Source organism: Uranotaenia lowii, chromosome 1 (genome assembly GCF_029784155.1).
Source record: "Uranotaenia lowii strain MFRU-FL chromosome 1, ASM2978415v1, whole genome shotgun sequence".
Lineage (NCBI taxonomy): Eukaryota > Metazoa > Arthropoda > Insecta > Diptera > Culicidae > Uranotaenia > Uranotaenia lowii.
Genome location: NC_073691.1, coordinates 75,425,145 through 75,451,705, shown reverse-complemented (window position 1 = coordinate 75,451,705; position 26,561 = coordinate 75,425,145). Strand labels below are relative to the sequence as shown.

Sequence of the window (26,561 nt, the reverse complement as noted above, 5' to 3'; positions counted from 1 at the left end):
ACATCGAGAGAAGAAGTTTTCAGTTGTCGTCATCAGCACATCAGCATTCGTTATGATCAAGTTTTGTTGTTTGATTCTAAGATGTTATTATTAATGTATAATTAACTATATGTATTGTTCATAATAAACTACAATGTGCAATCTTAATAGAACCTACTAGACAATAAACTGTGTTGAAGGAGTTTTATTTTTGTGACTTTATCAGGCATCTTATATCCTATAAATACATTTATCGACTGTAAAACTCTACTAGTTGTTGATAATAAGGATAATGCAATTGATAAAAAAAAGTTATAACTCGCTATAGCTGTAAAACTAGTTTAAAAAAAATACGATCTCATCATTCTTTGTCTATAAGCGATACATTATCATTCACACACGTACGAAAGAGGAACTGTTGATTGCTTATTGGAAATATTTTTTTAATGTTTTAATATAAATGATAAAAACGCATTAGTAATCTTGGGTGCTTCTCTTCTATGATTATTTGAGTGTCATTAAAAATCCAAAACCTATCGGTATTGAGAATATAATTTTAGTTGTTGGTTGTGTCGCACTTCATTGGATACAACATTGAGGAATGATCGTTAGAAGAGAGGAATCTGTAAAGCTAATCGAGCGTAACATGGCGGCTTCGAAACGTTCGTCACTAATGGTAATGGCGCTTAATTCGCCGATATTCTACTGTCTAGCATGCAACGGCGCATTTTGCGCACTTTTCAACGCTTAACGTCGAGAGAGATTCATACATTTGATGTTTCAAGTAATCCATAGCAGAGAATAATAGTGGGAGCATTGAGTTCGATCTGTCCAAATATAGTATTCTGTTCCGAGAAGGAAATTACACAATGATTGTGTCTCTTAGAGGCGCGGCTTGATGGTCTTGGAAGCCGGCGGTGGAATCTTGCTGAAACCGGCCGCATCAAAGACTGGGAGCAATTCGCGAACACGCCCCGGTATGCTGCCATCGACCATGCGACTATCGGGATGGAAAGCAGAAACAAAATCGAAACAGATCAGTTAATGATGCGTTGCAAAAAATAATATAACCTATAGGTAGCTGCCGGAAGGTCTCGGAAGGAGACTTGCCAATCTTGATCCAGAGTAAATACAGTTATGTACGTTTGACAGCCTGTCAGTGGCTTCTAGGAATAAGTCTCGTTTGGCTTTCAGTACCTTCCTTTTTTGGTAGCAATTTTGGTTGCGTGAGCCGGCAATGTCGATTCCGTCGGGAAGAATGTGGCCCCGTAAAAGTCCAGCCCGTTCTGGAGCAGATGGTGATACTCGTCGATAGAGGCTAGAGTGATTCGTATTGGTGGCGGCGGAGCCTCACGCTGCAGTGCCACGTCCAGTTCGTCGATCGGTTTCGCTGTGACCGGCTTAGGTACCTGAGGTTTTGGGGTGGCCGTCCCTGCAAGAAAAAAACAATACCCAGGCGGTGAAGATTATTTATTAATTATTATATATTTATTATTTTCGAGGATTGAGAGTTTGTAAAAATATCTGTCATACTGCAGTGAAGCGCCTTTAGTTATTCTATGTTTAAGTTTTTAAGCACTCAGAAGTTAAGAGCACCTGCAACGGTTCAGGCGTAAATATTGGTTTTAAGTATACCAGTTTTAGCACAATTTAAAATTTTAGAATCGGCTAAAACACCCACTCCCCACCGGTGTAGGAGCAAATTTAAAACGGAAACACTTCCATTGCAGACACTCAATAATTGAGAAGAAAAAACCCATTTTATTGGAAAAATTGCATAAGTTTTGAGTTTCACGGTTGATTGTCTTAAAATTAATTCTACGAATATTCTTTTTGACAGAATAATTATTTCAACTATTCTACCAGGATTTCACTAATTTAAAAGCAAATATGACTACACAACGAGGAAAAAAGGTCAATTGAAACAATTCTTCAATTAATTCAATCAAATTGCTTTGAATCAATGGAATAAGGTTTTGTTAAAATGAAATGAAAAAGCAATTTTTTTTCAAGTTATTGCTGACATTGATAAAGGAAACGAGAAATGTTTATCCCAAAGTCAAAGGAAATTTCCCTTTGATTTGTCGACATTTTTGTTTGACAAAAACTTGCTTCACTATTTGTAAATTTATGTATGGATACAGAAAAATAAATAAATAAAAATATTGACGAAAACTCCGAGCAATCCATACGAAACTAAAAATCTCTCAATATCTCAAATAAAACAAAAATTATATAACAAACAATAAACATTTATTTTACCTCATCGAAAAAGTATTATAATTTTCTTTTCGTTTATTTTTTTCAAATTTTAGAACGCTGACTGGATTCACTAATTCGTTGAGCCCAAATGAAAAGCTTTTTATTTAATGATATTAAATCGAGAATAATGTGCCATCTATTATTTCTACTTGATATGGTTTTTATTAACATCTATTCTCAATTTATGTTACGTATAGGGTGGTTGAAGCGAAAAAAAAATTCAAATAATATCTCAAAAAGAAATTATTATCACACCCAATGTTACCCAAACATGTGTGAAAGAAATCATTGTTGGCCAAAATTTTCTCACCGTGAACTAAATCGGTCTGTCGTATATTTTGAAATCCTGTTCCAAATTTGCATGAATTTGGAACAAAGGCGTATAACTGTTGGGAATTTTGAAATCGATAACTGTGCTAAAACAGCAATTTACAACACCGGTGCCAGCCGAAATGTTTTAGCGTGGTCGAAAACCGTGTTTTGCATCTACCGTTGGGACAGCCCTAAGGGAAAATGTGAGGAACGTGCCAAAATTTCCGATATGTGAAGAGCTAGTTTAATTCAAGCCATGAAAGCAATTTTTCAGTTTAGCTAGAAGTTGTAGCCTGGTACAAACTATTTCCAAATTCCATACAAACTTGAACGTCGCTGAGTGACTCCATGGAGTTAATCAAACGAAAACTTTAACTAGGATATTCATGTCATGTTTTTTGAAAACATATATTTTTATCACATGCATTTATCATGATATTAAATGATTACTCGGCACTATATGTGTAGCATAAAAACAGGCGCTTTTCTGGAGCTCTAGGTACACATCTCATAACCAATTTTGCAAAAAAAAAATGAATAGGGTAACGGACTTATTTTGGACCGGGTACATATTTTGGACCACCTTGCAGCTTTTTCCAATATTTCTCTCATAAATCATTTTAATCATGAAAATTTTGAACAATTATAGTTAAAGCTACTTCTTATGATTCCATTCATATCTATCATTCCATTTAAATGAACTGATAAAGGAGAGAAAATTGAAAATAAAGTTTTGATTTTTCACAGTTGGACCGAATCAAGCCCATTTCAGAAGGACGTGCGATTATTGGAGTCAACTTTCAAGAGGTTTTCTGCATAGCAGGGATGAATTTAACAACTACAAACATGTTCAAAGCTATGATAAAACACTAAAAAACTAATTTGCAGGCTCGAAGAATCAAAAAAACTTGTTTTAATAGCAATTTGACCCATGTCGAAAATAGGTCCTACTAAATTCCTTAGGGACTTATTATGGACCACTCAACATAACCTGAGTATAAAACTTGCTGTTAAACGTTCATGAACGTAATAACACGTTGTATGACGATATGAAACGAATTGTGAATTCTATTTCAATCGCTTATTATAAATAAAATTTGGAATTTTGGCATTATTTTATTTAATCAACTCGCTAAAGCCCAAACCCGCCTTTAGACGGGGTTCATTTCGATTGACAAAAAATCAAGCCATTCATTGTTTTCACTTACTTTTTGCGCACTTAAAAACAAGAAAAAACTGGGAATGTATCAATTTTTTATAAAGTAATTAATTTTTATTTTTCTTAAAAATTATTGACAGTTTGGTCTAAAAGTTAAAACCATTCAGGGTTGAATTTCGAGAATAAAAAATACTTGGTAAGGCAGAAGAGACGGAATATGAACCCCGTCTAAAGGAGGGGTGGGAAAAAACGACAACAAGGCGGCAAATATGTAACGAATTCAATTTTTAACAGTTGAAATATCTCAATTAATAGTAAAACAGTTTTAACAAAAGATGTATACAACTATAACTATACAAGTTTAAAAAATTGTTGAAATGTGTAAAAATTTCAAGCGAAAAAGTACTTATAATCTAGTTTTTTAGCCTCAGGGGTTATGCTATTTTTGAAAGAAAAAAAATTGTTGAAAAATCGTTAATTTTTTCGTAGAACAAAAATTGTTTGAAAGCTAAAACTGAATTTTTGTGATTTTTTTAGCGAAACAAACTAGCTTTTAGATTGTTAAAAAGATCGCATAATTCTCGCAAATTTTATATTTTTCAAGTCTATGTATTCTACAGAACTGCAGCCAAACCAAATCCAATATCGCGGAGTTGATGATGTCAGACTTTTTTATGGGTCGCCTGAAGGAGGTTTGCGTTCTAAAAATTGATCCTAAAGATAAGCCGACTAGCCAGTATTTAACACTGCAAAACAAATTTCTTCGAGATTCCAGTGTGATGTCGGAAATTTCAAAACATTTGAAACACACTGTATAACAAAGGAGTTTTTCTGTTTTACTCTATTCTAATCGAACAAACAAAATTTGACAACAACAATGAAAAAGGACAATTTGGAAAAAAACTTATTGAGTTTAAGGGTGGTCCAAAATAGGTCCAGAGGGTGGTCCAAAATAGAAACATGGTGGTCCAAAATACCGACCAGAGTCATGATCAAAGAAACGAGTTTTTAGGCTTAAATCTTGTTAGATTGTAACAAACAACGATATGTTTCGATAGAAAAAGCCTTGCTCTTCGTAATGAACGGATAAAGCAATCAAAAATTGTAACATGTACTGTTTTATTTCAGAAAATAGCAAAGCCACTTCCCAAAGCGGTCCAAAATAGGTCCGTTACCCTATATCAGCATCAAACAGAAGAACACATGTGGTTTCAGTTTGATCTCTAAGCCTTTGTGAAACTTCGGAAATAAAAATAATTCTAACCAATCGCTCATTGAATACTGCTGCATACACATCGACATCGACGTTATCGTCCGCGCCTGAAAGTAAGCAACATATTGCTTATTGCCGATGAAGGCACGCACGTAGAACTGTAGGGTAGAGTGGGGATACTTGATCCCCTTTTCTTATTTTCACCATATCTTTTTGATAAATTTAGCAACTCGCCGTCTTTGACATTTTCTGACAGCTGGTAACTTCAAGTTTCTAAGCTCCAAAAATTAGAACGATACTTGAACCCGTTGATGAACTATAAGCATTTTCGTGGGAGTAAAAAAATTGCGATTTTTCTGAAGTTAGGGGAGACTTGATCTTTTGTTCAGGAAGCCCTAATCCTTGTAAAAAATCAAATAAAACCTCAAGATAGAATGTTAATTGACTATTTAGGTCATGTTTGTTCTCATTTCACAATCTATAGCAGACATAAGAAGAAAATTCTATAACTTTGTCTCAACGCTAATAACAATTAAGAGAAAATTAATTATTTTTGCTCTTTTCTTCAGACAATTGTTTGATAAATATATTTATTTGGATAAATATTAGTAATTTCGTAATCAGCAATCATAACGATCAATTCAGAAGAAGAATATGCCGTTTGGAAGGAGGATCAATTGAACCCAACTCTAGGGGATCAATTGTACCCATAATCAACATTTTAGAAAACTTTTTCTGAAAAAAGTTGAGATTTTTCCATTGCTTTGAAAATATGGCATTATGAAGCTCATTTTACGCTCGAACGATTGATACATTGGAACAAATATTTTTTTCATAATTTTCCCATGTAAGGAACATTTTAAAGTGATGAAAAAAGATCTTCAAGTTACATTTTGTGAAATTTTTCAAACAAAGTTCAATTACTCAAACAATTATTTTGTTAAAAAATTCTAAACTACAAGCATTGTTATTTTGCTTATTTTGGCACATTTTTCTAGAACATTTGATCTTTGTAAGACATTCCGGTTTCGAGATATAGCTAAGGAATCAAGTATCCCCAGGGATCAAGTATCCTCATTCTCCCCTATTAGTTTTCATTCTGATTTAATTTGAAATTAATTTGAATTGAATATTGGAGTTATTCTAAAATCTATGAATGTGTCCTAAGCAAAATTGTTCGATATTTTCTGTTTTGTTTTTTTCTTATTTAATTTTTGGCATCTCGGCGAGTTGTGAAAATTCAAGGTAGAATATTTAGAAAGAACATTAAAGTATTATAGGTGGAAAGATCAATCCGGTCGGACACAACTCGCTAACTTTCAGCTACTCAGTTCAGAGTGACGGCTACTCAGTTGTCGCCAAAACCGCACTTACTCAGTTCTGACTAAACGGCTTTTACTCAGAACTGACTAACAGCCCTTTTCGCGACAACTGAGTCGGGGTTACTCAGAATGCGCGAATCATTCCGGAGCGAATTTTGGCCGTTTCTTTTATGTAGGAATAGTCAAACCCAATTAAATGATTAATAATGTATATAAAAGGAAAACAAACGGTGAAATATTGTGGAATATAGTATTATATTTTCCAGGAATCTTAAACTTCATTTTAACAATTTTTGCTCTTTCATTTTGATTTGCCTCGCTGCTGCTGGTGCACATCCGAAAATGATTCGTTTATCCACATATGAGGGTATTTTCCATTATCGTGCCCTGTAATAGAATCTAAATTATCTGATTGTTCATAAATTTTTATTTAAAGCTTATATTTACCATTAGAAATTGGGTTTTCTGATGTTTATTGCGGACAAAAGCGATTAGTGATGGCAGGCCTTGAACAAACTGATCAACATTTACTCAGTTGTCGCCTTCAAGCACTCGAATTCGCTGAGTGCCAATTTTCATGTCGCCTGAGTAGCCACTACTCGGGAAAACTGAGTAGTTTTAGATCAAGCGACGGCTTCGTCATACAAAAGGCGATGTCTGAGTAAAATGGAGCCGGGCTCTGAGTATTTCAAATTTAGCGAGAATCTCATGTGTACGACCCGTCCGTGTTTCAATGTGGGGTGGGTGCGATGGGTTTCTTCATCGCTTCCTATCAACATTGAAACGGCGCGCGGCAAAGAATCACGCAAGTAGTTGAAAAGCTGTTCACAAAACAAAAGCCCTGCTCACATTTTCACCAACTATTCAATTTCTTCTACCCAAAGCGCTCTAGCTTTGATCTTTCCACCTATAATACTTTAATGTTCTTTCTAAATATTCTACCTTGAATTTTCACAACTCGCCGAAATGCCAAAAATTAAATAAGAATATATCCCGGCGGCGGTTAAAATAAGATAACAGAATCGTTTTGTTTTTTTTAGAAAACCGCCGATTTTGTATTGATATTTTAGATTAGGATTCTTTCGTATCCAAAAGTGTTCTTTCCGATGATTTTCGGTCCCTTGGTTGCTCCTGATGTGACGCAACAAAAAAGGAAGCGATGGTTTTTGATCAGTAGCTTTTTCAAAAAAGATCGGCATGTTTTGAATGTGATTGCTGTCAAAGCTTTACTTTATGACAAACATTTCACCCGAAACTGCAACTCGAAACTTCGAAATAACCTTAATCGAAACAGTCGTTCTGTTGTTCTCTCGAACAAATCGTTGGCGACGCCAACGTTCAGTGGGATGGGATCTAAGCTTTGCAGCTTTCTTCTCAAACATTGCAGCTTTGCATTCAAGCTTCGAGTAAAAGCACACTATCGCACTAAAACATTGAATATCAAACGTCACTTCACTTACACCATGATTGTTTTTACATTGTTTCAAGTCCTGCCGGTGAGCCGTTGTATCTTTTTCGAAACATTCATGATATTTACGGCTTATGTTCTTTCGTTCTTTGATAGCTCATGTTTCTCTAATTCTTTCCATCACATACGAAAATGTTAAGTTTGACTTTTTTTAATTGCAAAACAAAACTGAAATATCCATCTTTCAAATGGTGTATATGAATTCAAACGAATATTAAAAATGACAAATGATTTTGTGGTGAATTGGCCACCGATGTGGGTTGTGCATAGTCGTTTCTTTAACCTTAGCTTTGACTATATTCAGGCGTTTAAGGTTATGGATAAAGCTTTACACCTTGTACTGTCATATCAACCTCAGGCGGTTTTCTTTCCTCTAAATTGTCATAGCTAATACCTACTCGTATGCGTTTCTATTGAAAATTCTTGCTTTGTCCATTAAATGACTTGCAGTAGAACCTCGCTTATCTGAGGTAGTCGGGGAAAAGACACCTCGGAAAAGTGAATCCTCGGATTTCACAGAATTCATTGAAAACCTTATTATTTTTCTCCAATGTTGCATATCATCCGGGCGCGTAGCTGATTAAATAAGGGGGTTAGAGTAGGGCTACCATATCCTGCTACGCCAAAAAGAGTACATTGAGAAATATTTTCAAAATTGTTAAGACAAACGCCATTTATTCAAAGCCATGATGTTTTATATAGGTCGTTCAAATAGCGCCAATTTGTTGCAAGAAATGTGACTTAATTGACAAATAGATCAATAAAGTTTCAATTAAATACATACTGAGAAAGCACACGAAAGTTGATAAAAAAATGAATTTTTAAATAGTTTTTAGAGGTGTAGTTATTCACTCTTCAAAAACATTATTGCTGATTTATTCGCTTTTGATCTGTGCACTATGTTTTTGTTGTTGTTATGCATATTGCCTACTGTTCAGGAGTTCATTGCATACTGAAAGGCGCTAATTTTGAACGAAAAATCCAGATTGAAATCGTTATTCCTTCCATAGGAATCCATCTTTTGAATCATTTAACAAAAGAAGCATAACTGAAGTGTTTTGCAACGAATGCATAAAAAGTTGGAGTTTTTGGATTTATAAGAATACAATCTTCATGTATCGGAAGAAATAATTTAATTTATATGAGAAAATTTCGTTTATTTCCTTTCACCAAAAAAAAAGAGTAGGGGAGAGTGGGGATACTTGATCCCCTTTTCTTATTTCCACCATATCTTTTTGGAAAAATTTAGCAACTCGCCGTCTTCGACATTTTCTGACAGTTTGTAACTTCAAGTAACTATGTACCAAAAATTAAAACGATACTTGAACCCGTTGATGAACTAGAAGCATTTTCGTGGGAGTAAAAAAATTGCGATTTTTCTGAAGTTAGGGGAGACTTGATCCCCTATTGAAGGAGACTTGATCTTTTATTCAGGAAGCCCTAATCTTTGTATAAAAATCAAACAAAACCCCAAGATAGAATGTTAATTGACTATTTTGGTCATGTTTGTTCTCATTTCACAATTTATAGCAGACAAAAGAAGAAAATTCTATAACTTTGTCTCAACGCTAATGGCATTGCATACTTAAAGGCGCTATTTTTTATAATTAAGAGAAAATTAATTTTTTTGCTCTTTTCTTCAGACAATTGTTTGATAACTATTAGTTTTTGGATAAATATAAGTAATTTCGGAATCAGCAATCATCCCCATTCAGAAGAAGAATATGCCGTTTGGAAGTGGGATCAATTGTACCCAACTCTAGGGGATCAATTGTACCCATAATCAACATTTTAGAAAACTTTTTCTGAAAAAAGTTGAGAGTTTTCCATTGCTTTGAAAATATGGCATTATGAAGTTCATTTTACGCTCGAACGATTGATACATTGGAACAAATATTTTTTTCATAATTTTCCCATGTAAGGAACATTTTAAAGTGATGATAAAAGATCTTCAAGTTACATTTTGTGAAATTACGATTACTCAAACAATTATTTTTTTATAATTTTGTAAACTACACGCATTGTTATTTTGCTCATTTTGGCACATTTTTCTAGAACATTTGATCTTTGTAAGACATTCCAGTTTTGAGATATAGCTAAGGAATCAAGTATCCCCAGGGATCAAGTATCCTCATTCTCCCCTACATTTGATAAAATTTTACAAAAAGAAGAGTACGCTCATATTTCGAGTACATGTACTCTCAAAAGAGTACGTATGGTATCCCTAGGTTAGAGTTCCCCAAATGATCCGACTTTTAAAAAAAGTTATGCGTTGCAGGCTAAAATTTATCCTAGGCCTAGTACAAGATCTCATGCTAAATTTGGGCCAGTTCGGATTACGGGAAGGGGTCGCTCAACGAGCCTGAAGTTCAGGGCCGTAGGAAGAACCGACTCATGGGGGGGGTTTTGGTGACAGATTTTTACCTATGATTTTTTGCCCAAGAACGCACGAAAAAAAAATTAAAACAAATTATGTTTGTAACTATGTACATATATGAATATTATTTTTAAGTACTCATTAATAGTATTCTTATTAAATCGTAGCTTTAGAAAAGTGGTCCTTAGCCTAAACAGTGAGCTGAATTTTTATAATGCACCTTCAAAAATAAGATATGAAATTTTCTTTGATCTATGATTAAATTTTTTATTTGTTTAAGAGTCTGATATATCAAAGTTATTGGATTTGCGCTAAGAATAAGTTCTTTTTAGAGTAGCCTTTAATTTCTTTAAAAAAAACCTATTCTTTACTCAAATCAAACAAGCCCAATCTTGCAAACTCTTTTGCAAATTCTAAGATTCTAACTTTTGATGAAAATTAATAAAATTTAAAAAAAAAAAACAGTTAGAGATTAAAAATTTTCGGATCAAACATTCATGATGCAAACTTGAACTAAATTTATGATTTTGATTTGGAATTTGGCTTTAAAAACACTCCGAGAAAATATAAAATTTTGAGCAGATTTTTTGGGTGAAGATCAGGTTTCTTTAACAGCAAATGGCAACTGCATTCGTGTTCCATTAACTGTCAAATGGTTTAGAACTGCGTCAAATAGGATCCAAATCTCATCAGTTTTGGATCAATCCTTATACCAGCTCTAAAACAAGTTGAGTTGAAACTGGTATAATGGATCACCAGTGCGGTTGCTCGGGTCGGAATTTGGGTCTAAACCGGCTGTTTGGACCACGGATACAGGTGCTCTTAGGCTTCAAAAATGGGCTAACTTTTCTAAGGATGATATTCATCACTGTTAATGAGGCGTCAATATGTTCGACCGCCCCGACTCATTAACAGTGATGAATATCATCCTTAGAAAAGTTAGCCCATTTTTGAAGCCTAATAACTTTTTATCTTAACTCTTATCGATATACAGTCTTCGGATGAAATGTTTTTCATAATTTAGGCTTTAAAAAAATTGTTTTCGAAAGAAATCGGCCGACGGGAACCAAAGTTATTGATGAAAAACTTGTTTTTCATGTTTCTCCCGAACAAAATGTCTCAAAATTCCATACAAACTTTAGGCTCGTTGAGCGACCCTTTCTCGTGATCCGATCTAGCCCAAATTTGGCATGAGATCTTGTACTAGGCCTAGAATCAATTTTATTTATTATTGACCTGTTGTTTGATATTTTTAATACTATCATTAAACAGGAGCAACTTCTTGTCCCGGCTTAATTCTTGATGATGGTGCAACATTAAAGGTGGTTAAAGTAAGTTTTTGTAAGCTGTATTCTTTTCGTAGTGTTTGTATTAGATGTGAAAAATGGAAGAAATATGTTGGTTTTCAACAAAAAAGAGAGTACATTTGCAGGGCTGGTAGCGAGTCACTTTTTAGTGACTTGGTCACTTTTTTTGGGTCAGTCACTAAAAAGTCACTTTTTTCATCATTTGGTCACTAAAGTCACTATTTTCCGAAAAATTGTCACTTTTATCACGAAAAGTCACTTTTTTCACCGAAAATAAACCAATGAAAGAGTAATTTGAATCGCGCGTGTTAATATTGACATGAGGCGAAAACTGATTTGAAAATCCGCATTTAATTCCGGTCCTAATAAATGGATGTTTTTATATAGGTTTCTTCCAGAGAGAAGAACCACTCATTCACATAATGTATTAAGAACTCGAGAGGTTAGTCCGTACTATAGTAACCAGAGTGTGCAAAGAGGATGTTTGGCCTGCCGATGCGATACTACCACAGGATATTTTTGATAACGTTGAAAACCTTTTTTCACCTGAAAACATCGCTGTTGGAAAATTGTACCCAAATAGAATAACTTTGATATTTTTATATTCTTTAGATTTTTTTTGGAAGCAAACACACGACTAAAAAAAGCCATCGAAACCCGTAATATGGCAGAAGTTGAGCTAGCTCAAGCGATGCTAGAAGGAGTTTCGACTGTTACAGGGTTGCTAGCGAACCGAAAGAAAAACTTTGGAATTTGATCACGTCACCGGGAAAAAACCGGGAATTTCGGCATCTCACCGGGAAAATTGACATTTTTGGATTTTTTCACGAAGTTTCAAAAATATTTTTAGAATTATTTCAAAATTTAAGAGTATTTTTGAGAGTCTCGATATAGATTTATCTCATAATCGCTTATTATTTTTTTAATAGTAAAATAAGCGTTTATGTTATCACTTTTTTAACTAATTGCGGGGAAATACGAGTTATCTCATTTTTTCGGTCTCCGCAAGTGTGCTACACTTACAAGCATAACTCAAATGATATTAATTTAATAATGAAACTATTAAAGACAAAACTAAACACAAAACTGAACTTTTTTCCTCTCTTAAAGAGGTTTCTAACTTAACCAGGTTCTCTTTTATAGAAGGTCAGCAACATACAAATGAATTAAAGTGATCTAGAAATTCAACTGTATTTGATAAAAATCCACCTGACACCAGTTGATGCATCAGTTCGAAGTTTTCTAAGTAAGTTTCAAAATGGTACAAATGTGTTATTTTCTCTAACTTCCTTGGTCTAGTCAGGAAAACGATTCTAGTTTATGGAGGTATTACACTCTCACTTGAAGAGGTTTTGTGTTTTGCAAATCTTGAGACTCGTTGTTTTCTCTCACTATAGAGGTTTCTCGCACATCCAGGTTAGGCTGTACAAATTTCAGTTTCGACGTAAAATTATTCAGTTTTCGCTATACATATTTCATAAAATTATTTTATGCAAAAAGCAAATAATTTGGCAGCGTGAGACGTTTTTAAGCAGAGTTACATCTCTTTTTTTTATCAGAAATTCATCAGAAATTTCAATGTAGTTGTTGTTGTATATTTCGTTTGAATTGGTCTGAGGAAGGAAACATTACATCGCAAGTGTTAAGTTTTTAATTCATTCTACGTTAAGCTGTTGCTTATAGTTTGCGAAATCTAAGGTCTTAACCCTGACAAAAAATAATATCTTAAACTCAAACAATTAAACCTCAGCCCTGTTTTATACACGGTTTCTATATTTTCACGAATCTTTAATTCAAATGACTGTTACTATAGTTATTTATTGTTTTGTTTTTAAAAAACATTTTTTTCAAAAACATTTTTTTGGATTTGTACAAAAAAATATAACTGGATTTAGAAAAAAACTAAATATTTTCCGGCAATATGATGATTTTAAGTTTTGTAATCCCCATTCAAGTTGATTTTACAGTATGTTTCGATGTATTGTTAACATATTTCTATATGAATTATACTTTTTTTTAGAAATTCTAGAAAATTTATATTGGCTGAAAAGTACTACATCATAGTTTCAAAATCAATTTAACCGGACTTTTTTTTGCAAGATATTGAAATTGTGGAGCAAACCAACGAATATATGCCCAGTTCGTTAGATTTGTTTTAAAAAAAATCATGAAAGCCTGTAAATTTGAAACGAAAAGACTACGTGTTACAAGACGCCGAAGTGTTTGCCATGATTTCTAATCGGTTAACAAGTTTTGGGATACAATCATTAGAAATTTGAAGCCTTTTATATTATTTTTTTTATTTGCCATGATTTTAAATCAAAAACGAGTATAAAAAATTTCGGAAAAATCATCATTTATAACCGGGAAAAAACCTGGGAAAAGCTTTGGAATTCCAAAACGAAAAATCGCTTGCAACTCTGCTGTTAGGAAACAGCAGTCTTCACAAAAACGAGCTGCTGACCCAGTTCAAGATACCGTAGAGAAGAAAAAAGCGCGTTTGATAACTGGCTTCTTCGCAAAAAAGCCGAAGAATTACCGAAAACGGTGGACTTACATAAATTCGTTTTTCATGATACAAAAAGGAATAAATTTGTAATCCAATGAACATTTAACACTTGGCTTTTAATGGCTTCAAAATCTATTTCTTCACATTTTTCGTACTTCAAAGTTACTTTTTTCGTTCTACATAGTCACAATTTGGTCACTTTTTTCGGTCCTCAAAGTCACTATTTGGTCACTTTTTTTCAAATTTTGGTCACTAAAGTCACTACTATTTCATTGTCAAACCGCTACCAGCCCTGCATTTGGTAAAATTCGACAAAAAGTATAGTTAGCTTATTTCATGTACTCTGAAAAGGGTATCCCATAGTTTAAGCACAATAATTCGGAGGTCCGATCGGATTTGTGATAATAAACAAAATTATATCTTAATCGGTGATAAAATTCTCATGAATTCTTATTCCCCAATAAACAGCAAGGAATTTGATCGGTTGTTTTTTCGGCATTCTCGCAATCCAGATCATGATCTGTTGTTTTTTTTTTATCTGATGAGCTCTCAATGGTTCCCAAAAGAAAGGAGACGATTCCAAGCATTCGCAGATGTAGAAAAGTGGTAGTTCGTAAAGCTTTGTTGCCCCAGCATGACAAGTATACATACGAAACCTAAACATAACGTTCACTTGGGTACCAGGACACGCCGGAATATCCGGAAACGAGGAAACCGATGAATGTGCCAATATTGCACGCAACAGTACACCTCCAGCTAGTTCCAGAATTCCTGCGCAAGACGCTATACGCACCATCAAAACCAACATGTGGTGGACATGGGAAAACAAGTGGCGTTCAAATCAATCATTCCTAAGGCAAAACAAATATTCACCATCAAAATATACAGACCGGAAATGTCCCTCGGACCAACGTGTTATAACAAGATTGAGGATTGGCCATACAAGACTAACCCATGCGTACCTGTTCGATAGAAGTTCTCCGCCTATGTAACCATCGGTTCTCCCAAACTGCTCAGTCGAACAAGAACCCCCCCTCTCAAGCCTCAGGGTCGGCAACACTCAAATTCGGAGTCAAGGAAACACCTCAATGCGCTCAGTTGAATTCCCACTTTATTATTTCCCGAACACGGCTTATGGAACACTATTCTTCCCCCCAAGAGTTGTTGTGGTCCTACCTTATGAATGCGAGATGGCGTATACGGCGTGAACTAGGCTCGGTCCGGAGATGGTACGTTAGTCCACGAGGCGAGGGTCAGCTCCAGGTGTCTCGTGGGTTGTGGTCTATTTCCGACCGGTGGCGCTCGGATCTGGCCTCCAGAACACCGAAGGCCCCAGCAGGATTGGAATAACGGGGCTTGGTTCTGGATTAGGCGGCAACGTTGCACCCCGCGTACCTGGTCCCACCTTGGGTGCTGAACCAGGCACGAAGATAAGTATATCGACGTCGTAGGGGATCGTCGGTCTGCAGCTCTTACGTGTTGTGAAGTCTGTGGCGGGGTAGCATTTACGTTGGTCGGCTCCGGATCAGGTAGCTTACTCCCCTGACTAGCACTAGCTAGCTAATCAGCTCGGCGACCGGCGTACCTGGTCCCACCTTGGGTGCTGAACCAGGCACGAAGGTGAGTCTATCGACGTAATATGTGTTCGTCGGTATACAACTCACGCGAGGATAATGCCCGGTCGTAAGGCGCTTGTCAGGCAGAAATTGGGATAACCGGCACCGCTCGTCGGTTTGGGCCGGATCGTTGAGCACAACACCGCAGGTTAGGTTTTCCTAACTAGGAATTCGGGGTCCTGGTAGTTCGATTGCTTTATCAGTTGAACTAAAGCAAGGCTGTGGTCGGCTCAAGATATCCATGCAAAGTGAGGCCGTTTCAGAGCAAGATCTTTGACCCCATACGCAAGCTAGCGGCTTTGTAGTTGTCTTTCCGTTCTTCCCACCATGCCCTATTGTATTCGTTGCTGCGTTCTTAGTGCGTTTCCGATGCGCACGACTACTAGCGCCATCTCTTGCTATATTTTGGTGAGTTGACCTATGTGTTTGGCTACCTCCGTGCACGGGAATTTTAGGGTGGTCCTCCTTCCTTACTCACTAAGGCACTTCCTTGACACGCGTTCCAACACGCGTCATTGCTGATCCTTTTCCCACCAAGCAGTAAGTAAACTTACTGGTTACACTCTCCTCCGGCTTGGGTTGAAAAAATATTAGCAAGCTAATATTTTTTCATATTACCACTTTTCTGAGACGCCGATCTAAAGTGTACCTCTGAACCAGACACTTACCGACCGAAATTGACACCGCACAAGTTTTTTTTAACGATAAGCTGTTCTCGAAGTTACTCTAGTTTTATAAAGAAAATCTTGAATTGCTGACTCGAGAAGAGGACCAATTCTTTAGTGTATACATGGGTCGGGGTCATAAGGCATCATCATTGACTATGTCAACTCCACGCTGTTTAAAGGCCTCGGCCTGTTACTGACCATCAACGTCTTCGACTCCGGTCTCCAGCGACCCATTTCAACTACTTACTGACCAAATTCGTGGAATCACCGAAAATAACTGTTTAATACCATTCATACTCAATCTAAATCTACAACATTCATTTTATATATAACAACAATCATGCACATAATAATTAAAATAGTGATACAAATAAGTTGAACCTAATGGAATAACGAAACATATAATTATAACACAAAACTAAAATACTAGATCAAAACTAAATTTAAGCCACACTAATCAACGGTGAATTAATATTATTATGGTAGTACGCATTGAAATATTTCACAGATTGTTTGAAAAGTTTCGGTTTTGGGAACATAGGAGATTGATTGTTGGTGGGAACTGTTTGACAAGCTGTTACGATCTAGTACCGCATTCTCGAGAACTGTCAAATGGGTTAGTTTCCTGTGCATGTGCATACGGTATTTCGTTTGGCACCAACTAAGGAAAGTGACGAGCTTGCAGATGGATAAATTATCTGACTCTACTCGATTGAAGAGGATTCGGCCTGATTTCCCGCTACAAGATGGTTTATGCTTGGATTGGCTTCCCACTAATTGGATGTCGGGAGATCGGTTATGCGCCTGACTGTGCAGGTAGGGATTTTTTTATTCAGCTACCCCGGACTATGTTCATGATGGAACTTATGCTGTTGTGTGAAATTTTCACTAAGAATCTTGCTATTATGATATCACGCTCATTGTGATGCCTTTCCCCAATGCAAATTAATGCACCAGTGTGTTTTTTTTATATCGCCCCACATTATTTGACCCCCAACAACTTGCATGCAAGTTCCTTTCCACCTTTGGTGCAACTTACGTATCCACGGTGTCTCCATCTTAAGATTTATTTTTAAAAGAATAATTTGATAGTTTTTTTGAATTTTGATTTCGTTTAAAAATTACTGGGTTGTTTTTAGACTTGTTACCGCCCCTGTATTTTATGAACTTTTACATTCTTAGGACGTCGGCCTGCTTTACCGTGCTGTATTTTTTTTTTTCAAATTTACGCAGATCGTATAATCGACTACCTAATAATTGTGCGAGATGTTCTTATGTAACCAGATAGCGTTCTCGTATTTATATATGTTTTTACCATTTTTCTTAAGCCTTTAAGTCTGCTGCTGAAAAAATGCCCAGGGGTTTGCCTTTCATATCAGCGACTCCATAGGAACTTGTTCCATGCTTGGACGTTATAACGCATGGAACATATTGGGGTCCCAGCTTAGCGTTAAAGGATTGCCCTGCCACTGACTGACGGAATGCTCGCTTAAATACGCATTGTCCAATATTGAAAGTGGGGGAGTATCGTTTATGTCGTAAATTATAATATTTTTTTGTATTCTCATACGTGTGTTTAAGATTTTGCGTAACTAATTGATACGTTCGCTTGCAAACCTCTTCCATTTTCTTTACGCGTTCATTAACATCAATTTCCACATCCGGATTGAGCCGATAATCAGTGCCACGCATCATGATTTCGTGGCCGAATATTATCCTGTGCGGGGTGTATTTGGTTGAACTGTGGACCGTATTGTTGAGAACATATTCGATTTCCGAAATTCTCGTGTCCCACTGTCGCTGGTCCAATTTCACATACGAACGAACCATAGCATTTATGGTTCGATTTAATCGCTCTGCTGGGTTGGCCTGACTTCTATGTCGGGCATTTGCCCAATGTTGGATTTCGTATTTTTGTAGCAAATCTCGGAATTCTTTTGACATAAACGTACTAGCGTTGTCAGATATTACGTACTGGGGAACTGCCAACTTTCTAAACCACTGCTCTTCCAGAATGCTACATAGACTACCACTTGAAATCTTCTTCACCGGTACAAGCATGGAATATTTAGAAAATAAGTCCATGACTACTAATAAATGAGCATTTCCATGCTTGCTCCGGGGAAGTGACTGAATGTAGTCCATGCAGATTATCTGGAAGGGCTTCTCGGCTACGCGTTGTTTACCCATTTCAGGCGTAGTGGATGTGGTCGAATGTTTTGTTTCTTTGCAAATTGTACAGTTGTTGATGTAACGTTTAATTTCTGAGTTCATTCTTGGCCAATAATATCGACGTTTTATCTTTTCTAAGCACTTCTCGTAACCAATGTGGAAATTGTCGTCATGCTCCTCTCGAATGATACGTGGGCGAGAGGATTTTGGTACACATTCTTTCCACTCAAATCGGTAGTCGAGAACATCCGATCGAGCGGAGACAAATTTGTACAATTTTGCTGAATCAATCTTGAAGTCCATGTACTTCTCCGGGTCTGATTCAACAGATTTGTACAGATTTGCATACCATCTATCCTCTTCCACATTTACAGCTTCTACGGATCTGGATAAGGCGTCCGGGACGACATTATCTTTGCCCTTCCGGTGCCTGACCTCCATATCGTATTGCTGTAAAGTGATGCTCCACCTACTGAGCCTTGACGACGATTTCCACTTGGCTTTCATTATAAAGGTAAGTGCTGAAGAGTCCGTCACCAAAGTAAATCGCCTTCCCTCTATATATCCGCGAAACTTCTCTATGCAGCGGAGGGCAGCTAACCCTTCCTTCTCCGCTGCATGGTAGTTCAGTTCAGCACCCTTAAGTTTTTCAGAATGGTAGGCTATCACCCGCTCTTCACCATTCTGAATTTGAGTCAAAATGCCAGCTATGGCCACGTCGCTAGCATCAGTCTGAACGCTAAAGGGGAGTGTAAAATCTGGGTTGACCATTACCGGTGCTGTAATAAGTCTCTCTTTGATGGCCCGAAATGAATGTTCTGCTGCATTGTTCCACTGGACTCTCTTCGGTTTACCTTTCAGCAAATCCGTCAGAGGACCAGTGAGCTCGCTGAACTTTTCGATGAACCTGCGGTAATAGTTCACCATACCGAGGAATCGCCTCAGCGCTCTCACCGACTTTGGGACCTCATACCCCAGGATCGCCTGAACGCGATCCGGGTTAGGTCGCAGTCCTTCGCGGGAGAGAATGTAGCCCAAGTAGGGTAGTTCACTGCAGCAGAAATTCGATTTCGTCAGATTAATGCTCAAGTTTGCTGCCTTCAGCCTTAGCGCCAGATCAGTAAGGCGTTGGATATGTTCTTCGAATGTGTTGCTCGCCACTACAATATCGTCTAGATAGACGAAGATAAAGGGTTCGAGGGCACCATATCCGAGAACCATATCCATAACCTTACTGAGTGTACTGGGGCTATTGACAAGACCAAAAGGAAGGGACGAAAATTGAAACAGGCCTCTTCCTGGGACCGAGAAGGCAGTGTATTTGCGGCTATTCTTTTCTAGGGGTACTTGTAGGAAGGCTTGCGTTAAATCTATGGTAGATAAATACTTGAATTGGCCTAGATGACTAAGGATGCGATTTTGGTGAGGCAGAGGGTACGCATCACGTTTGGTGCGTTCGTTGAGAAGACGGGCGTCGATGCAGAGTCTGACTTCTTCGGTGTTCCGCTTTTTGACTGGCACGACAGGAAGAGCCCACTCTGAACTTGACGGTTCGATTACTCCATCCTCAAGCATTTTGTCGACAGCCAGATAGATTTTCCGTTGAATCTCTGGACTCCATGGGTACGGATTTTTTCTAATTGGGTTCGCGTTCAAAAATTCTTCTTTTATTTCTATTTTATGTTCCAGCAAATGTGTTTTTCCTAATTTACCATTACCGGCTACAAGAAACAATTGTTTTACTTTTTCCAGCTCTACTTTTTGCTCTTCACTAATTTTCGATTCAATTTTTAGGGTGTCATAGGACCGGTCATCGACGACATCGATTTCATTACCGACGATAGGACGGATATCAAATTTGGACCAAAAATCGATGCCCAGGATGCACGCACGATTCAGATCCGGTGCGATGATGACTGGTAAGATCTTTGTTTGATTATTAAAAGTAAGAGGTATTTCACACTCTCCTAACACTTCCAAGTTCTGCCCTGACGCAGTTTTTAGATTTAATTTTGAGGGTTTTAAACTGAGTTTAAGGCGTTCCACAAGTTTTATTGCCCCAGCGCCTAATATTGTTTTCGCTGCGCCACTATCTAAAAGCCCGATGATCGAGATTCCCATAAAATCGACTTTCGCGAATGGTCTGGGATCGTTGCTTAGGGTGATGAGCATTGTAGCAATCTCTTCTCCTTCAGTAAGGCCTCCTCCCACCCGCGAATAGCCGAGATTATGCAGAATCTCTGGTACATCGGTTTCTTGAGGTCTTATCAAATTTTGTGACAGACTGTCTCGCCTCAAAGAGCAGTCTTTTCCTAGTTTTTTACCTCACAGTAAGGGCATTCTTTAGTTGAGAAACCAGGAAATCCGCACGTTTTACAGAATAGGATCAGTTTCTCGCGGCAGGATTCGTAAGAATGTCCTACAACGTGGCAGTTAAAGCATACATTTCGCTTTAGTGGAATGTATGCATTGACTACTCGTTGTAGAGCATTGCTTCCGCTTGGCCCTGCTACAGGCTCTGAATTATTTTGTAAAGCTTGGCGGTTTCGAACTTTCCTTTCTTCCTCTCTGGCCTTAAACATGTTTTGTTTTCCCCTATTGCTTTCTTCTCTTTTCCAAAATTGGTTCTCATTTTGATTATAATTATTTCCTTGCGGTTTAGAGTTTCTATTTCTATTATAACTACTATTTTGGTTTTTCAATTGTACTCGATTTTGGTTTTCGTAATTACTTCTAATATTGTTATATCCATTATCATCTTCTATTTCTTCAATTTCTCTGTTTCTTTGTTCATTATCTTCATCTATTTCTTCGACTTCTCTGCGCCTGTACTCTCGCCTGGCGTCTCGACTGTTATAAGTTTGCCAGTTAATAGCGTCGAATTTCTTAGCAAAATCTTTCATACTAGGAATGTTATCCACCCTTGCGGCGAGCATCGCAATCCGAAGATCTTCCCGAGTATTTCGGAACAAGCAGTCGAATTTTCGACGCTCGTCCCAAGGGTTGGACATTCCCCGAAAAATTCTTACCATTTCCATGTAAAAATCGTGGAATTTTTCTTTTTGGCCTTGCTTTCTGTTGGTCGCTTGACGTTCGAAAACGAAGTCAGCATCATATGGGATAAATTCCGATTTAAGTTCTGAAACTAAATTGTCCCATGTGGCTAGTTCCCCAAAGCTATTCGCATCCATAAGCCAAGACTTTGCTTTATGAGAGAATAGATAATGGGCGTTTTGGAAGAGTTCTTCCTTCGAACAACTTTCTGAACGGGCCATGAATGTGACCTCGTTCAGAAATTCGTTCAACCTTCGACCATTATCCATTCCATCATAGCTAATCTTCCACTTATGGATGGGAAGTCGCTTGTGGGCATGTCTGTCGGTTTCTCTGACTAAGTCTATAATATTCCCTGGCGTTTTGGATGATTCCATCCTTGGCTCATCTCTAATTGAGCTCAAAGAATTTTGTACTGAACTGTTCTTTTGTTTCAGCCAGTCGAGGAAGTCCTCCGGTCTGTGCTGGTTTTTCTCAACCGACTGGGCAGTAGGACCTTCAAAGAAACAAGTGTTTTGGACTGTTTTAAATTGTGTATCATTTCCCGATTGGTTAGTTTCTAATATTTGGATGCGTTTTAGAAGTTGTTCTACAGTTTGCACCAATTTTTTATTTTCTTCAACCAATATTTTGCAATTTGCATTTCGCTCTTCAAAATTAGGATCCACCTGATTGGAGTTTTCTGGTCCCTGTGGAACTTCTATATCCATATTAGCATTGTCATTTCTCTCACTAACTGGATTTTCAACCAGTTCGTGACCCTCATTTGCTCTAATTTGATTCAGACTTGCGTTTATGATGTCCAATTCCGCTTGTCTTACTTCAGGAAGAGGTGATGTAAGCGAAAAATATGTGCCCAGTAATTTTAAACATTCTGAAGCGGTTTCAGCTAGCTTGTTTGCATATCTTTCCACGTTTGTTCCGGCTCTCAGCCGTTCCAAACGAAAAAATATGTGAACCAATCTGGTTTTGTATAGCTGATGTGGTACACTCTTTTTTCCTCGCTTTTCCAAGTGTAATTTGATATTCGCTATCTTATCTTCACAAATACCCAAATCTTCATCGACTGTTATAGGAGTAACAAGATTATTAATAATATGTTTCTCTTTCTCTTCTTTTAGGTGAAAGCGTAGGGCACGTTCACTCAACTGTCGCTTACCTAACGGATCGATCCTACGGATGGTTAGCTCGTAATCCAGCTCGTCGACTGTGAGATGAGCACAGTTCATCCCATAGTACAGGACATACAAGTGGGACATATCCATTTTGAGAAGCCAAGGTATAAATGATTTTTTTTACGAAGTAAATACTGATAGATAGAGAAAAACTTAATCACTACAATAACCTACTCTAATTTTAACGTATTTTTAATAATGAAAAACTAATTAAATTGAATAACTAAATAAGAAAGTTATGATTAATTGATTGACCTAATACGGGAATATTAGACCCAATTCAAAAATGTTAAACTATAGTGTATAACGGAAATACAGACACTATATTTAAATTCAAAAATAAGTTATAAACATAGTATGATCAATTTATCTAAGATAACTTTAAGAAATTTTTTTTTTATATTAATGTAATAAATGACTCTTTGTTTCGGTGTTTTTATTTCTTGCACTATAAGTTCCCCCAACAATTACACCTTCTTAACGATTTTTCTTACCCATTCATCAATCAAAATTTTATTCAGATGTAGCCTAATTATTTAATATTAATTTTTTTTTTTGCTAATTGTATTCATGCGTATTTATTCAAATTGGATTATTCAAACAATATTACTAGAGACTTGCACAAACTGTTTTCACGACTCAACATTTATATCACAGATTTAAAAATCATTTCAACTTTATGTTGTTTTTCAAAAGGAATACTGAACAATACAAAATTATTTATACTATTTAAGACAATTAGATTGAGTACTGGTATTAAACTATCAAGTTACCCATAAGTGCAACTTGATATTTTGAATTTAAGTTGACACTCACGAAATGGCTGGTTTCAACTTTTGTGAACAACCAAGACCCCTATACAAATCTTTTATAACTTCCGTGTGGGTGGTAATTTCTCCACTCGCTTTCGTTGGCTTTTTTTTGTGCTAATGCCAAACGGCCTGCAAGGTCTCGGGCGTTTTCCCAGAGACTTCCAAAGCAGTAAAAATTGCGCTCAAAGAGTGTTCCCTCGCACTACCGAAAATATACGAATATATTTTAAGTTGGGCGCCAGAGTGTAACCATCGGTTCTCCCAAACTGCTCAGTCGAACAAGAACCCCCCCTCTCAAGCCTCAGGGTCGGCAACACTCAAATTCGGAGTCAAGGAAACACCTCAATGCGCTCAGTTGAATTCCCACTTTATTATTTCCCGAACACGGCTTATGGAACACTATTCTTCCCCCCAAGAGTTGTTGTGGTCCTACCTTATGAATGCGAGATGGCGTATACGGCGTGAACTAGGCTCGGTCCGGAGATGGTACGTTAGTCCACGAGGCGAGGGTCAGCTCCAGGTGTCTCGTGGGTTGTGGTCTATTTCCGACCGGTGGCGCTCGGATCTGGCCTCCAGAACACCGAAGGCCCCAGCAGGATTGGAATAACGGGGCTTGGTTCTGGATTAGGCGGCAACGTTGCACCCCGCGTACCTGGTCCCACCTTGGGTGCTGAACCAGGCACGAAGATAAGTATATCGACGTCGTAGGGGATCGTCGGTCTGCAGCTCTTACGTGTTGTGAAGTCTGTGGCGGGGTAGCATTTACGTTGGTCGGCTCCGGATCAGGTAGCTTACTCCCCTGACTAGCACTAGCTAGCTAATCAGCTCGGCGACCGGCGTACCTGGTCCCACCTTGGGTGCTGAACCAGGCACGAAGGTGAGTCTATCGACGTAATATGTGTTCGTCGGTATACAACTCACGCGAGGATAATGCCCGGTCGTAAGGCGCTTGTCAGGCAGAAATTGGGATAACCGGCACCGCTCGTCGGTTTGGGCCGGATCGTTGAGCACAACACCGCAGGTTAGGTTTTCCTAACTAGGAATTCGGGGTCCTGGTAGTTCGATTGCTTTATCAGTTGAACTAAAGCAAGGCTGTGGTCGGCTCAAGATATCCATGCAAAGTGAGGCCGTTTCAGAGCAAGATCTTTGACCCCATACGCAAGCTAGCGGCTTTGTAGTTGTCTTTCCGTTCTTCCCACCATGCCCTATTGTATTCGTTGCTGCGTTCTTAGTGCGTTTCCGATGCGCACGACTACTAGCGCCATCTCTTGCTATATTTTGGTGAGTTGACCTATGTGTTTGGCTACCTCCGTGCACGGGAATTTTAGGGTGGTCCTCCTTCCTTACTCACTAAGGCACTTCCTTGACACGCGTTCCAACACGCGTCATTGCTGATCCTTTTCCCACCAAGCAGTAAGTAAACTTACTGGTTACACCTATATGTCAATTCTGCGGCGTCCAAACTACTGTGCAGCATATTCTGACCGACTGTCACGGATATAAAGAAGCTCGTGAGAGAAACAACATTAGGGGAAGTGTTTTTGAAATCCTCAAAAATGATGAACCATGTGAAAAATCGCTAATTAAATTTCTGAGAGAATGTAATCTTTATAAAGATCTGTAAACCGCATTTTACATGACACGAATGCCACGATGATGGTAAAGTGTCACTAATAAAACTTAATAATAATAATAATGACAAGTATACAATTTGCAAATAGAAAAAAAGACTGCTCCTAAACATTCGAACTCAAATGAAAACGCGAAACTACATTCGTTTTTCAACGAATTACTTGTTCTTGAAATTATAAATAAATTTCTAGAAAAGTTTGACCGTTGGATATTTAAAAGTTTTTTCTATTCCATATGAAATTTTTTGCATGGTTTTAACTCGAAATAAGGAGAAAAAACTTTTCAAAAACTTTCGTTATTGTATTTAAAACAAATGTCTTACGCATTAGTAAGGTCTTCAGAAGAGTTACAAACATCTGTTCGCAAATTAACCAAACAACGCAAAATTTTTTGGTGAGGTAACCATTCATTGCAGTACCAGATTAATACATTCAAGCTCAGCCAGAAAACGCCTGAATGTATGCTATACATTTGTCGAGATGATTTTGTAAGGATAGCCAGCATTGAACACACTCACTCAATTTAAATTAATTAGAAATACCAAAACCCGTTAACACACCGCTTTGTTTTAAAACGCAAAAGCAGAACTGAAATGCACATTCCGTAGAGGCTTGTGAGAAAGTTATCACTTAATCCACGGTTTTCTCAACGTCAACTTACCAGATGTCATCTGATCGCCCTCCTGTTGATTCGAAGGCTTCTGATACTGCACAATCAGCCGCACCACTTCGACGACCGAGTTGAACCGGTACAACGAGTGGCGAATGTCCTCGACCGGCAGATCATCGGGCACGTCGAACACGTACAGCATGAACGTTTTCTGCGGTCGACAGGGGATGGCCACCTTTTTGTAGAAGCGCGCCCCGGTCACCTTGTGGAAACCCTTCTTGAACACGGCCTGGTAGTCTTCTGGATTAGAAAATTTGAACAATATTCCAGTGGCCGTTTTCGTTAGACTAAAACAACCTTTGAAGTTGAGCTTCTCGCAGATTAAGGCCGCCCGATCCATGGATAGCTCGTGCGACGGCGTCAGCAAGAAGGCCCCCTTGGCCAGGAAGTTTTCACTGTCCGAAACTTCGGAGTCATCGTCGTCACTTTGATTTCCCTGGTTGGCCCGTTTATCGTTCCACAGCACATCGGACAGCTTCGGACTGCCTACCGACTTCGATCCGGATGGGATGAGATTGCTGGAGCTCCGCTGCCGTCGGTATTCGGTCAGGTTTTTTTCCTGCTCGACGTCCGAAGCGTTTCCAATGTAGGACATCCTTGCGATGGTATTGCTGCTGCAGTTCACACTTTCTTAGTTGGTCAAGAATTGGCCAGATATTGCTCTCGCAGGATATTCTATCCACCCACCACTCCAATGTGTCCCTGCTGATCCAGTTTATCCTGCTAGAGATAACCAACACTAAACTATTCACTTCATCACTGCAGTGAGATCACTGAAATGTCGATTCCTACAGACTATATAAGGCTGATTCACTGTTTCGAAACAGGAAACAACTTCCCGTTCCGTTCGTAAAC

General features: G+C 37.9%; 1 protein-coding gene and 1 long non-coding RNA gene across 2 annotated transcripts; one reads left to right on the top strand and one right to left on the bottom strand.

Moving 5' to 3' along the window:
• LOC129739575 (uncharacterized) lies at positions 1-26,561 on the bottom strand. Its single transcript, XM_055731050.1, has 3 exons — positions 25,698-26,561; positions 1,177-1,411; positions 1-979 (listed from the first exon to the last, which is right to left on the bottom strand). Exons 1-3 carry the CDS (start codon positions 26,299-26,301, stop codon positions 862-864), a joined length of 957 nt encoding a protein of 318 aa, XP_055587025.1. The 5' UTR covers positions 26,302-26,561; the 3' UTR covers positions 1-861.
• Positions 16,848-22,906, top strand: LOC129739576 (uncharacterized). Its single transcript, XR_008735900.1, has 3 exons — positions 16,848-17,008; positions 20,159-20,283; positions 22,540-22,906. It is a non-coding gene; the product is annotated as an uncharacterized LOC129739576 (long non-coding RNA).